Below are 14,735 nucleotides of genomic sequence, written 5' to 3'. Positions count from 1 at the left end.
TGATTTTTGTCATTTATTGCCAAATACTGTAAAAGTTTCTATTCTTGTCAGTAATATATATGGGGGCTCAGGAAAGGAGTTCATAGTTGAAAAAAATATTTTTACCCCTTTTCCAGTTAAGAAATTGTATATGCTTGGATTTATTTGATCATTGTGAGGTTTGATTTATTTTTTTGTGTTTATTGACCCTTTGTATTTCTTTTTTTTTGATTGTCAAGTCATTGTATTTTGCCCCGTTTTCTATTAAAATATTTAGATTTAGCATTGATTTATGAGAACTATTTGTATATAGTGATATTAATCTTTTATGATACTTGTTTCAACATTGCTTATAGGTTTTTCTTTTAATCTACAGAATTAAAAGAATTCTTTTTTTGTATGTTCTTATATCACTAGAAAGCTTTTCCTGCTCTGATGGCAGATAATTAATCTCCTATTTATTTTCTTCTCATTTTCTTTGAGATGTGTTTTATGATAAAACTCACCTGAGAGAAGTCAATGGGATTATTTTATCAAGGGCTTGACTATCAGCTTTTCTAGGCTATAACCACATTGCAAAGCATAAAATCTCAGGCATGGTTCTTAAATGACTTGTCTGTAGTCAACTTTGAGGATGATGGCAATAATTACTTGGGAAACAAATATTTGTTGAAAGATGAGGCAGGAAACTGCTGGTGATAGTTCTGAAATCCAAGGAATTTTCTGCAAATAACTGAAATAGACATTTTAAGGAAAATTATGTTTATATTATGAATATATTATTTATAAGTTTGAATATGTGCCCTGTAGCACCTTGCTATTACTGCTTAAAGTATGTAAATGAATATATTGCAAAGCATTAATGTTATTGAAACAAACATGGACAGTGATGGTCTGGAAGATTTTTTGCCTACAAAGAAATGATTTCATTTCCTCAGCCTCAAGGTTCTGATTGCTTTATGTTTCTTTCAGAATTGGATCAATGTTAGTTATTAATTTGTTGAGAATTCTGGGGACTGCCTCACCACAATGGGAGAAATTTGCATCAGTCATGTTTATTTTGTAACTAATGCAAAATGAAACCAAACTTTTACTTAGTATCTGTTCCTGTTTCAAACTTTTCTATATTATTTGTGTTTTATTCCAGTTAATTTTTTCTATTGTCTTGCTTCCTATTTGCACAGTTTAATTTCTGACATTTTGAACTCCAAGTGAATCCTCTTCAGGATAGTACAGTGAGAGCTTGAAAGAAGCATGCCTTGATTCTTTGCACAGTACCTGGCATATAGTTAGCATGCAATAGATATTTCATACATGATGTCCATATGAATCAATTTATTTGCATTGCAGGGTTTCTCCAAAGAAATTAAAATACCTAAAACCAAATATGTTGGCTATATCAAGGATTATGAAGGAGCCACTTTAATGGGATGTGAGCTAAACCCACGGATCCCATACACTGAATTTTCTGTCATCATTAAAAAGCAGAAGGAGGTAAGCAAGTGGTCAATTCGTATTCCTTCTGTACAGACCAGTCTTAGTTGGGGTGGGTTGAATTTCATTGGGTTCTGTGTGTATGGATCTACTAGATATCATAATCTTAGTTCTCTATGGTTTATCTAGATTTCTTATTTAAAGGTATCCTGCTTCCTAGGTCTCCATTCCTAAGAGGGTCAGTACCCATTAAATGGGTATAAAATATAAAATGTGTAAAATATGGTGACATTTTAACTTCACCTTCAAGGCCTTTTACTTCCTGGCCTCAATTATCCTTCCCAGTCTTATCTCTTTACTTTCATCTCCAAATACTGCAAATGTGTTTTTCTATTAAATACTAGTCTCCAAAGGCAATCCCTGATGCCTTAATCCTCTTGCTTGGTGTCTTCGTCCATTGCCCACTCTTTTTTTCCCAACACAAATGCAAATCAAACCATTTTAGCTTGTGTTCTGTTTTCTCCTTTGAACTTATCTAGCACTGGTGTGATCTACCTATTTGAATTTCAGTTATTCATCTTACATAGAGATGTGTCTTAATGTGTATTAATTTCTCCTTTTACATTGCAAGTTCTGAAGGTTTATCCTTCCAGGTTTAGTGATTTGTTATCTGATATTTGGGTGACATCTTTTACACATACAAACTAAAAGAGAGGCAGTAAAGGGGAAAGATTGATCGATGTGACTACATGGTAATTTTAGTTTTCTCTAAGGCAGAAAAAAGAAAACTATAAAAAGAGCATAATTGGGGAATACACAAAGGCCATTTATTAAACAAATGAACCTTGTGTGTTAAGCCCAGGATCATCTCCTTGCCGTCCCCAGTTTGTTGAAGTTCAGAGCACTGGGAGTTTGCAGCTGCGTCATCCCACATCAATTCCACTTGATACTTCTGTTATTAATTCTAGTGCACTTTTCTCTAAGAAATAACTAAAGAAGACATCTGTCTTAAACTCTTCTTTGTTTTCTGGTTTCTGCTAACATCCTTAATCTCAGTTCTTAGTTTTTTTTGTCAGGCATTACTGACATAACAGCCATAAAGCTCCTCGTGCAGTGTCTGGTGCATAGTAGTTACTCATTAAGTATTTTCCTTTAACTTACAGTGACTCAGACTTGTTCTTACACTTCCCATGGAAGTGAGCAAAGCCTTTTTTTTTCTTTTTAAATTAGAAAAGAAAAACAACTTTTGTTGCTTCTTGTTCAAAGATGTGAGGCTAAGGGAGAATTCCAAATAGGGCACTTGGAAGAGTTAATCAAGCACAGCAGGCTCCTCTCTCTCCCTGGCTCTCTCTGAAGAGCTGGCTTTCCTCATTGTTCTCTTTGGGGCTTAATGAGCAGGTCTGGATTCAGCGGCACATTGTTCCGCATCAGAGGCTGCTGGCCAGCTAAAGCCATCACCGTGCTGTCAGCTGCTCTTTCCTCACCCTCAACCCCCACCCCGCCCCCAGCAGCACCAATTCATCCCCACACAGTTAGCTGAGAGCAGGATTCCCTTGGCAGACTCTGCAGATTCACATTGTATACAGATCTGTTGGCCCTTCAAACCTAAAGGTGAAAGCCAGAATCACAGAGCTATTTGAGATGGCTAAAAAAGCAGTCAACTTTTTAGAAGCCAGTGCTCCCTCCTCCTCCTTTTTTCTCCTGTCCTCTGGGATCCCTTCTCCCTCTCTCCCCCCTCCCCTCTCTGCCTCCAGCCTTCTTTCACACATGCCGCAGAATGGCTAATGGAGGTTTGGAGCTGTTAGCCTCATTCTTTTAGAAGTCCAATGCGCCATCCACCTAAACTTAGTTTTTTTTTTTTATTTGATTTTTTTGTTTTTTTATTTGATTAAGGCATCAGGGATTGCCTTTGGAGAATAGTATTTAATAGAAAAACACATTTGCAGTATTTGGAGATGAAAGTAAAGAGATAAGACTGGGAAGGATAATTGAGGCCAGGAAGTAAAAGGCCTTGAAGGTGAAGTTAAAATGTCACCATATTTTACACATTTTATATTTTATACCCGTTTAATGGGTACTGACCCTCTTAGGAATGGAGACCTAGGAAGCAGGATACCTTTAAATAAGAAATCTAGATAGTTTGTTTGTTTTTGTTTTTGAGACAGAGTCCCTAGCCTGGGCTAGAGTGCCATGGCATCAGCCTAGCTCACAGCAACCTCCAACTCCTGGGCTCAAGCGATCCTCCTGCCTCAGCCTCCCAAGTAGCTGGGACTACAGGCATGCGCCACCATGCCTGGCTAATTTTTCTGTATACATTTTTAGCTGTCCATATAATTTCTTTCTACTTTTAGTAGGGATGGGGTCTCGCTCTTGCTCAAGCCGATCTGGAACTCCTGAGCTCAAGCAATCCTCCTGCTTCAGCCTCCCAGAGTGCTAGGATTACAGGCGTGAGCCACCGCACCCAGCCTCTAAACCTAGTTTTTTAAAAAAGAGATCCAATGTCACTATAATAAAATACTATATTTGGATTCATGTAGTATCTTCTTCCACAGAACCCTAACGACTTTTACAAATATCATTCATTCCAACTGTGAAAAACCTGTCCCACTAGTGGTGGCAGCAAACAAATGGCAAATATATTGAGGACTTTCTTAGCCTCTAAAAGCATCTAAGAGTGGAATAAGTTGTAGTTATCATTGGTGGAGATGGAGAGAGAAAACTAGTACAGTTGAACAGGTGGATGGGAGAGTTGAGAGTTAAGTGCTACTTTGTGTGTGTTGACTCCAAGGGAAGGATGGATCTGTAAGGGCCCAATGTCATCTGAGATGACTTTGTGGGAGATTTGTTTTGAACTGGATAGCCTGGTAGTGGAATTAGCATGAGCAAAGGCTCAGGGTCCAATGTAAGTAGATTCATGGGCGATGAATAGATGGAATCACAGGTATGTGAGTGATGGAAGGCACTGTTTGCACTATCCGAGAAAGTGAATAGGCTATGAGCAGGCAGAATTGGGTGTATATGTGTCTCTGTGTGTGCGTGTGCATGTGTGCACGTGCATGTGTGTGTAGGTAGGCTGGGGTGGGATAATTCTGAAATCTTAATCCACATGTGATACTACCAGAGACTGGGTTTGGGGGAGCCAAAGTTAGGATGGGGAAAATCAACGCTCTTTTTTTGTAAGGAGGCATGCTAAGACTTGGTGATATATTAGAGATGGGGAAGCTCCCCAGTTTTCTTTTTGGGGAGACCATAAAACTGACAGCAGTGGGCCATAGGACTGAGATAGGGACTTTAAGAGAGGAAGATGAGGACTGACTTTCATTTGGAAGGTGTTGATCTTGAGTTCCTGGTAGGGAGTTGAAGTGAAGCCTTGTTCTAGGAAGGTGAAGATAAGACGCTGGGGGACAATTAAAATGTCTTTTCTCCAGAGTGATCCTGGGAGGTACAGAGAGGTTAGGAAGCCTCCCACTCCCATTAGCAGTCACTTCTCAGGAGCCCACAGTCTTTAAGGTGCTACATGAGGTGTGTGGAAGTCCCCTGGTAGGGCATTACATTTGAAAGTCCTTTGGTAAAGAGGAGAAAACATTTTAAATTGATACTTAGTCCTCAATATATTTTCTGAAGGTATCCATTTAAGAGATTGCCCTTGGGACTTATAAATGGAACGCATCCATTTAGATCAGCTGTGTCCAAAGAGAGGCAGCTACTAGCCACACGTGGCTACTGAGCACTTGATACGTGGCTTATAAAAGTTGAGGCTTGTTGTAAGTATAAAATCCTTTGATGTTGAAGACTTCGTTTGAATAAAGGAATGTTAAATATCTTATAATTATTTCCTATTAATTGTATGTTACAATGATATTTTTGATATAATAGGTTAAGTAAAATATACTATTAACATCAATTTCACTTGTTACTTTTTACGTTTTTTAATATGGCTACTAGAAAATTTAAATTATGTGAGTGGCTCACATTATGTTTTTATTGGACAGCACTGATCTAAATTTACTGGGAATATACTTTTACTAGTCTCATTCATTTTATGAAGTTCTTTGTTACATATTAGAATTACATATTCATGCTGCGGTATTTACCAGCCATATGTTTGAAATCAAGCAGTTAGGAATTAGAATTTTTTCTTTTCCTTTGTGAATTCAACTAGTGACTTGTACTGTTTTGTTTTTTCTTTTCCAAAATTTGGTTATGATATGGTTAATTTCAGGATGATGATTTTTGAGTTTTTTTTCCTATATAAGGGAAAACCACACTGTCTTGGAAGTAATTACCTCAGTACATTAGGAATTATTTTACAAAACAAACAAGACATCTCTCAGTATTCCCAAATCCACCCTAGCGGCTCATGTCACGTTTGTGTTGGCCTTAACAGATAAAAATTTAGAGCTGCTCTTTTGATGCACACAGAATGGGTTGGGGGTCAAAACCTTGAAAGTTTAAATAACAGTAAGGCTATAACTATTCCAGGCTTTTGGGACTTTCTGGGGCCTGTTCATCTACCCCTCCAGTCTGAAGGGAACAGTTCCTAGTTACCGGATGTGAAGAGGTTCTGTGGCTTCACTGGGTAGCGAATACTCAGGGCCGCTTTCCTGTAATTCTGGCAGCCGATCCTCAGAGAAGCGGGGCAAAATAATTGACTCTTACGCTAAAGATGACAAGTGGGCCCTAGAGGCAGTGTAGTGTGTTCTTTCAATACTGGCTTTTCTGTGTGGCACGGACAAGTCATCATTTCTTTCTTGTTAAATAGCATTCACCCTTTTCTTTCATAAAAAATACTTTATTTTGTTAGGAAAACATTTTGTTAGGTTGATTGACTTGAACTGTATCCATACATAGACTTCTTTTCACTGAACAGTTTTTCTTCTTGTGCTTTACAGATAATTAAAAAGCTGATCGAAAGAAAACAGGCCCAGATTCGAAAAGTCTATCCTGGACTTTCATGTTTTAAAGATGGAGTTCGACAGATTCCTATAGAAAGCATTCCTGGAATTAGTATGTATAGACCTTCATTTAAAAGCAAAATCTTTTAGTAATGCCATGCATTGTGTTTGAAACAATTTCCAGAGTGCAGTAACTTGTAAAGCTTTATTGCCCTGCCTGTCCCTGTTTGTATTATCTCTAGTCTTTTAAGAAGACAGCAAATACTTTCCTTTTATGTCCTTTTCTCTACCTTCCAATTCAAATAAACCGAAGAGTTTAAATGCCTCCTTGTTGTGGCATTTATTAAGAACCTGCCATTTGTAACACAGTGCTAGGCACTACTTATATGTGACCTTGAAGGTAGGGGAATTCTACTTTTACATATGGGGAAATTGAATCTTAGAATGGTGGCAGCATTTAATGTTAAATGACATGTAGCCAGTAATGGTCAGAATTAGAAGCAGCCCATTGTGATCTCCAGACATCTTGCTGTTTGCACCATGTCTCATTGCCACCATGGTTGTAACCTACAAGATCTGTGCTTGCCTAAATTAGCTTACCCCAACCTCTAAAAAAGATTATTTGCCATATGTGATGGAAAATGTATAGTTTGTTTTAAGTTCCCTATTTTACAGTAGTTTTCCTAAGGTTTCCTGTTTATATGTTAGAGATGAGTTGTACTGGAGCAAACCATACAAAGTAGTTTTTTTTTTTTTTTTGAGACAGAGTCTCGCTTTGTTGCCTGGGCTAGAGGTGAGTGCCGTGGCATCAGCCTAGCTCACAGCAACTTCAAACTCCTGGGCTTAAACGATCCTACTGCCTCAGCCTCCTGAGTAGCTGGGACTACAGGCATGCGCCACCATGCCTGGCTAATTTTTTCTATATATATTTTAGTTGGCCAGATAATTTCTTTCTATTTTTCAGTAGAGATGGGGTCTCAGCTCTTGCTCAGGCTGGTCTCGAACTCCTGAGCTCAGAAGATCCACCTGCCTCCGCCTCCCAGAGTGCTAGGATTATAGGCGTGAGCCACTGCGCCCGGCCCAAAGTAGTTGTTTTTATAGATCAAAAGCTTTCGGATATCATTCAGCCATTTTATTCTGCTCAAATCCAGGTTCTTCTAGTGTATTGAAGATTTAATAAACAAAACAAAATCAAACAAACTAAAATTCTCCAGAAAAAAATAAGACTTTATTTGGGCAAGATATATTACTTCATTACATGTATTCTATAGCAGATCTTATTTTTACTGCTAAATCCAGAAATCCTATAATAATACTTCCCTATATGATCCCTATTAATGGCCTAGTAGCTACCATATCATTGAATGCCTGCTTGTTCCAGGCACTCATGTATGTTTTTTTTACATATATCAACTAATCTCAGTAGGCATAACATCACCTAAATTTTAGAGTTCGGTTTTATAGATTGATAAACCGAGAGGCAAGAGGTTAAGTAACTTATTTAGAGTAAGTTGTCCTTTAGGGAGACAGTAGGAAATCAAATCCAGATCTGTGGGACTCCGGGCTGTGTTTTCTATCTGCTGCATTAAACCATCTCGCATTACAAGCAGGGTTTTGGCCAGAGAAAACAGAGACTAGGATAGAGTTAGTTCTGACCAAAAATAACAGCTTAACTCTTGCACATGGTGATTAGCAAAAAATTTGACTTATAGGTAAAAAAAAAAAAAATACACATGGCCACAGTACTGGATATATTTGTTTTTTATGCTTTCCTCTGAAAAGTTGGAGTTCCGCTTTAAATACTCTAACACGTAGGGAAGTGTTTTGTATCATTAGCTGTATGAGGAAGTAACTAAATGACCTTTATTTCAGTCTCTTTCCAGAAATAGCCTTTTATTGAGGCATGGCTATAATTTATTGCGTTTTGATAAGCATTGACTGTGTTATTCTTTTGACCAAAAGCAGTTCTCATTCAGTGTTTAATTTTGTTGATGCATAGGAGAGACAGGCTGGAAACCGAGTGGAAAAGAAAAAAGGTAAGTGTGATGGGCATGAGGATATTAATGGAAGTGATTTTTTTCCTTCCCAGCAACTTAGAGAAAGAGGGCTAATTGTAATCACTAATACAATAGTGGGTGGGCTTTGATGTTTATAAAAAATTATGAAATATTTACAGTTTGGGAGTTTTGTAAGAATGCCTGAATAGTAATCAACTGGCAAGAGGGTAAAAAACTAATTATTGCTCCTTGTTTACTCTTTTCAAGTAAAGAGCCCAAAGACCCTGACCAGCTTTACAGCACGCTCAAGAGCATCCTCCAGCAGGTGAAGGTGGGTTTTCTCTTTATTCACCTCATGCAAATATTTTGAAATGATTTCCCACATGGAATTTCCATATTAGATACCTTACTTTTTTCTTTACCCAAGAGCCATCAAAGCGCTTGGCCCTTCATGGAACCTGTGAAGAGAACAGAAGCTCCGGGATATTATGAAGTTATAAGGTTCCCCATGGGTAATGCCATTAACATTTTCTAAGTATAGATTTAAAACTCTCTGGATGGTGGTGTGGGGGACAAATGGTTGCTGAGGTTGATTGGTACTCCTTTGTTGTAGGGTAGGAAGTGTATGGGGGGGTGGGATCCTGTGTACCAGTGGTGGGACAGTGATGTCAGAGCAGAATGATAAAGGAGAAGTGGGTGGCTGTGTTCATAAGAGACATCCTGCAGCTGTCTTTTAGAACCCACACACATTCAACAACACCACGCAGAGAGTCCAGTCCAGGGAAACTGCAGACAGTACTAGATATGAAAGCTGGCTGTTTGGACATAACCTTGCTCATACTCTGTTTAGTTGCAAATGGAAAGTCATCAAGCTATCCTCTGTTTTTTTTTTTTTTTTGAGACAGAGTCTCTCTCTGTTGCCTAGGCTAGAGTGCCGTGGCGTCAGCCTAGCTCACAGCAACCTCACACTCCTGGGCTCAAGCAATCCTCCTGCTTCAGCCTCCTAAGTAGCTGGGACTACAGGCATGTGCCACCATGCCCGGCTAATTTTTTCTATATATTTTTAGTTGTCCAACTAATTTCTTTCTATTTTTTTTAGTAAAGACGGGTCTCGCTCTTGCTCAGGTTGGTCTCGAACTCCTGACCTCGAGCGATCCTCCTGCCTCAGCCTCCCAGAGTGCTAGGATTACAGGTGTGAGCCACGGTGCCTGGCCCAAGCTGTCCTCTTGATATGCTTTGATTCTGTTTGTCAGAAATGGCTATTTTCTTCAAGAATTTTTCAAGGTAATATGAAGGAAGTTAGATTAAGTTGATTGACTGCTGTACTTTCAGAGGGAGAAATGCTACTTAATGCAATTCTTGATTTTCCATGCTCTTAGTGGATACTGTTAGTGTCACCGTATGTAGTCTTTATTTTAAGCTTTCTCCCACATCCAAAAACAAACAAAAAAGATGTCTTCAGAAATGTAGCATTTTGGAATTTGCTGCTGTGCCTTGCCTGCACTATGCTAATATGAATGATTAAGTGAATCAGTTGAGAGCCTCCAAATTAAACCAGTTTGGCATTGTGCAGATGACCCACATCTAGCTGAAATGTTTTAAGTTATGTGGCCATTTTTTGGAGAGAGCCAGAGTCTTCTCTTTTTACTTATAATCTATTCCAGGTACTGAGAACTGTGGAAGTGTTAAAATGTGAAAAGGAAGAACGATAGGGATCAATCTGCTCTTTGATAACTGAAAATTATTTTCAGATGTTTTCTATGGCATTAATTTTCACATGAATGTTTTACATAACTGTAGTAAGGATTTCAGTAGCCTATACTCCTTAAAGTAGACATTCATCCATGCGCTTTTCTTTCCCTCTTCTCTCTGCTTTTCTCTCATATGGATGGGATCTAACCTGTTTCACGCAGGGTAGTCACACACTGGATGTTGCCTGTGTGGTCTGGCCCACGCATGACTTCTTACCACCTGTGCGTTGCTCTGCGGGGTTTTCCTGCTTACCCAGAATTCCCAAGTTCAGGAAAAGGGAAATGAAAATAGAATAATTTAATGGTGTCTCCATATTTGGCACCATCAATATTTAGTCACTTTGTTTTTTAGTGACTAAAACATAGTGTTTAACCCACATCGTTTGGTCTTAGGAAAAAACCTAAGAAGGCTGGAGGAAGAAAGATGCTATCTATAGCTTTAGAATAAAAAGGAAATACAGAAAAGAAGTATTCAGAATTGGTTATAATTATTCAGAAAGGTCCAAACACTTCTATAATCCTTGGTTTGTTTCTGCTACATTTTAGGTTCTCTCCATCTCTTCTTACCCCTCTCCTCCTAAAAAAAAAAAAAATTGAAAAGCTTTTGGGCATACTTTTTGTGTAAAGTTTCATTCCACTCCCCCGCCCCTTACTTACTTACCTTCCTTCCTTCCTTCCTTTCCTCCTTTCCTTACTTCTTTTCCTTCCTTCTTCTCCTTTCTCTCTCTTTCTCTTTTCTTTCTCTCTCTCCTTTCTTTTCTTTTCTCTTTCTTTCTTTTCTTTTCCTCTTTCTCTCTTTCTTTCTTCTTTCCTTTCTTTCTCTTTCTTTCTCTCCTTTCTTTCAATTGCATGTCTTTTCCTTCTAAAACATTATTGACGTTATATTGGGCAGCATATCTTAAGTGGTAGGCATTTAGGTAAAAGAAATATAAATGTCTAATTTTACTTAGAGAGGCACAGTTTCACTGTTCTTTCTTCCTTAAATGAGAGAACATCTTGATCTGTTCAGTCACACTTGGGTGAGACAGTTAGTGGGGGATTTGCTGAGTCTTAGTGTACCCTTACACTTTTAGGTTTTTCTCTCCCTCCAAACTGGTTCAATTAGAGAAGAAAGAAAAATTGAAAGTTGAGCTTACAGATGTGATGACATACACTATAACTGAGATAAGTTTTAATCAAAACACATAGGCAGAAGCAGATCTTTTCCATTTTTTTCTTTGATATTTTATGGTGGGTTTAGGCTATTTGATGCAAATGACTTTCTTCCCATTTTGGGATCTTGTGCATAAATTTACTTGTCTTATTAAAATGCTAATCTCAATGTATTTGGTTGTAAGTTTCTTTCCCTCTGGAAAATTTGATAACAGTGGGAATTTGGTGTATTGGTATTTAGGAATTTTTTTTTTGCCATTTGGACTCATTTTTTCATACATAGTTAATACAATTATAACTTTTAACAACAAAATCAGACTCAAAGAAAACCGGGGATCCATAAACAGACAAATGTTAGCATCTTTTAATCTGCATGGAATCCTTTAAATTGGTCCTAACAATGCGAGTTGAGGAAACCCTGGTGTAGTCTTATTAGTTTAGATGAAGTACTGTTTTCACTTGTAAAATAATACAATTTAAAGCAAGTAGATATATTAGGAAAATGTTTTTTACAATAGTCTCACAAGGCTTACTTGCTTTAGAAAATAGATTAAAGTTTATCATTCTTATTTCATTGATGGAGCATGAAGCAAAATTAATTTGAGTCATTTTACATGCAGGGTCACTGGTGTATTTGCAGATGTATTTATGATCAGTTTCTCTAGTTTTATCTATATAACACCAAACCAACTGTGAATTTAGCAAAACAAATTCAGTCTGATTGTTTTAAGTAATTAAATGATTTAATACAAATGTTCCACCTGCTCTACTCCATGTAGATAGAGCCTCTTCTGTGTAATTCTGAATGAATAGCTAACAGTAGTCAGTTCATCATACTTACTGTTGCTAATCTACTTAGCTTCCTTGTGCTGAATAGGGGATTGAACCAGATGACTAATAATAGTCCCTTTACTGTTAAAATGGCTGTGATTTTACATAAAAAAAACCCCACAAAAGAATGACCATAAGATTTAAGAACTGTTCTCCTTGATCATAAGAATTTCTCTTAAAGAAAGGTATTGAGATGATAAAAATGTAATCAAACCGACAACCTAGATTTCTTTCCTATTCTCACTTTTGTCAGCTAGTGTTTAAAAGGAGTCAAAGATTGCTAATAGTTTTTTTTCCTGTGCAGATCTGAAAACCATGAGTGAACGCCTCAAGAATAGGTACTACGTGTCTAAGAAATTATTCATGGCAGACTTACAGCGAGTCTTTACCAATTGCAAAGAGTACAACCCCCCTGAGAGTGAATACTACAAATGTGCCAATATCCTGGAGAAATTCTTCTTCAGTAAAATTAAGGAAGCTGGATTAATTGACAAGTGATTTTTTTCCCCCTCTGCTTCTTAGAAACTCTTCAAGCAGTGTGCCTAAAGCAAGGTGGTTTAGTTTTACAAAGAATTGAACATAATGTATTGAAGAGACTTGTAAATGTAATAATTAGCACTTTTGAAAAACAAACAAAAAAACCTCCTTTTAGCTTTTCAGATATGTATTTAAATTGAAGTCATAGAACATTTTTATTTTATGGAATAGATTTTGATCTATTTACTACTAGTAATGTAAATTTTCTATGGCATGTCTTTTAGCTGACTATTCCATGATAGATGACCAGGGGTTTCCTCAAAACTGGTATGTGAGGAAATTGCACATAGTAGCAAGATTTGGGGGAATCCAGAAAATTTTCAGACCATGAATGTTTCTATTTTTTTCTAATGGAATGTGAGAGTTTATTTTTATTTTATTCTGAAGGACTTTAAGGAAGGGATACATGATAAAAAGCCCATAAAAGGTGAAATATGTGATGTTTGAAGTCTCATTGTAGACTTTTTATATATATTTTTTAAAACACTCATCTAGATGAGGTGCTTTGAGCAGTTTTGAAAAATACAGTTCCAGAAAAGCAATTGCTTTAATTCCTAAGGAAGCGATTCTAAATAATGCAAACTTTTGTATAAGCATCTGGGTTTTTGATAATTCTGTCTACCTACAACAAACTTGTTAGTGTATAACCACTATTTTAATAATCATTTTCTCTACACAAATGTGTAATATCATATTTGACTTTGCTTATGCAGGCCATAAGTTCCAAAAGGTAATTTCCCAGGCCACAAAGGCATAAACTTGAAAACACTTGATATTGAATCAACGTGCTTTAATAGGAAAAGATGAATAGTCTATGTATGTATCAATCTGGTGAATCCTTGTTCTAATAAATAAGGATTTTTTCCTTTTCTATGATACACACAACCCCATTGATAATGTATATATGAACATTTTTCCTTTTGCATCTCCAAACGAAGTTTATTGTCTGAGGTGAATTAAATTCCCACCAAGGTTTGCTGTCAGTATTTTAACACCTCCATTGGTATATTGGTCCAGGGTCATATCCCACTAAAATCCATCATGCAGCCTTATTAACCTATCTTGGGATTCCAGCTTAGTGCTTGGATTTATTTCCTGATTACACTACATAGAAAAGTGGGACATCTGCCATCCCAACTCTGGGAAAACCAACTAATATACAACCATATAAATAAATGAAGGCCATCTTGATGGTCTTGACACTAATTTTTATGATGCAAATTTATAAACTGATTTTTGTAAAGGACAAGGTTTTAAAAGTGTATTTAGCTTGATGTTTTCTATCAGCATAAATAAATTAAAATGATCATGAACAGTCATTAAAACAGTTGCCAGAGATAATCTGCATGAAGGAAAAAAAGCCCTGCAAATGGCTAAGTTGGAAGTGTTGTTTTTGATATGTAAGAGATATTCAGAATGGTCAACACTGAAAAATGCCTCAACTTTTTTAAGTATAAGAAACCACCATGAATGGTGTCTAGATTTCTAATGAAGAATGATGATACAGTTTGGATTAAGTATCTTGGACTGGTTTTAAACAGTACTTTGTACCCGATCTGCTGAAGCATCTGTCCAGCTTGGTATCCTGTGAAAGTTTGTTATTTTCTGATTAGACATTCTTATAGAGTATTGTCTTCAAAATCAGATTGTCTCTTCTATATTGAAAGCATTTTTATGTTTTCTAATTTAAAAATTAATATTTTCTTATAGATATTGTGCAATAAAGCTGAAGTAGAATGTGTGGTTTTTGCAAATGCTTTAACAGCTGATAAAATTTTACATTTGTAAAATTAATATATTGTACTGGTACAAAATAGTTTTAAATTATATTTTAAAAAGCTCCCAATCTGGTGGTGTGTTTTATTCTAGAAGACTGAGGTTAACAGAACAAGTGTATGATCTGATTGATGACCATTGACTGTATCCTTAATCCTTAGATATTAAGCATTTTGTTGCATTTGTGGGAAGTTTCACAAAAATCCATAGCCCATCAGAGATTTTCAAGAGGAAAGACACTTACTCTATCTTTTGAGTCATCTACTGCATCTTACCCACTCTCACCCACTAAACAGCAACAGAAAAGTTCCATCAAAAGAGTAATGTTATTGGTTTAGATCATTTTTTTACTTTTCATCTGTGTAACAGATGAATAATGAGAG

General features: G+C 36.9%; 1 protein-coding gene across 2 annotated transcripts in view; it reads left to right on the top strand.

Annotated features, from left to right (window-relative positions):
• Window positions 1–14,417, top strand: part of KAT2B (lysine acetyltransferase 2B) — a 95,670-nt gene extending 81,253 nt beyond the window's left edge. The window contains exons 13-18 of one of the 2 annotated variants that reach the window (XM_045538085.1): window positions 1,330–1,473; window positions 6,306–6,420; window positions 8,308–8,344; window positions 8,573–8,636; window positions 8,733–8,817; window positions 12,344–14,417. In XM_045538085.1, the coding sequence (XP_045394041.1) occupies window positions 1,330–1,473; window positions 6,306–6,420; window positions 8,308–8,344; window positions 8,573–8,636; window positions 8,733–8,817; window positions 12,344–12,537 (639 nt within the window). In that variant the 3' untranslated portion in view covers window positions 12,538–14,417. Of the gene's footprint in view, window positions 1–1,329; window positions 1,474–6,305; window positions 6,421–8,307; window positions 8,345–8,569; window positions 8,637–8,732; window positions 8,818–12,343 lie in introns of those variants that run through there. The other variant, XM_045538092.1, reaches the window with a different exon arrangement.
• Window positions 14,418–14,735: the final 318 nt, after the last annotated feature.

Source organism: Lemur catta, chromosome 1, assembly GCF_020740605.2.
Source record: "Lemur catta isolate mLemCat1 chromosome 1, mLemCat1.pri, whole genome shotgun sequence".
In the NCBI taxonomy this organism is placed as follows: Eukaryota; Metazoa; Chordata; class Mammalia; order Primates; family Lemuridae; genus Lemur; species Lemur catta.
The sequence above is the reverse complement of the archived record's forward strand: the minus strand, read 5'-3'. Positions and strand labels throughout refer to the sequence as shown.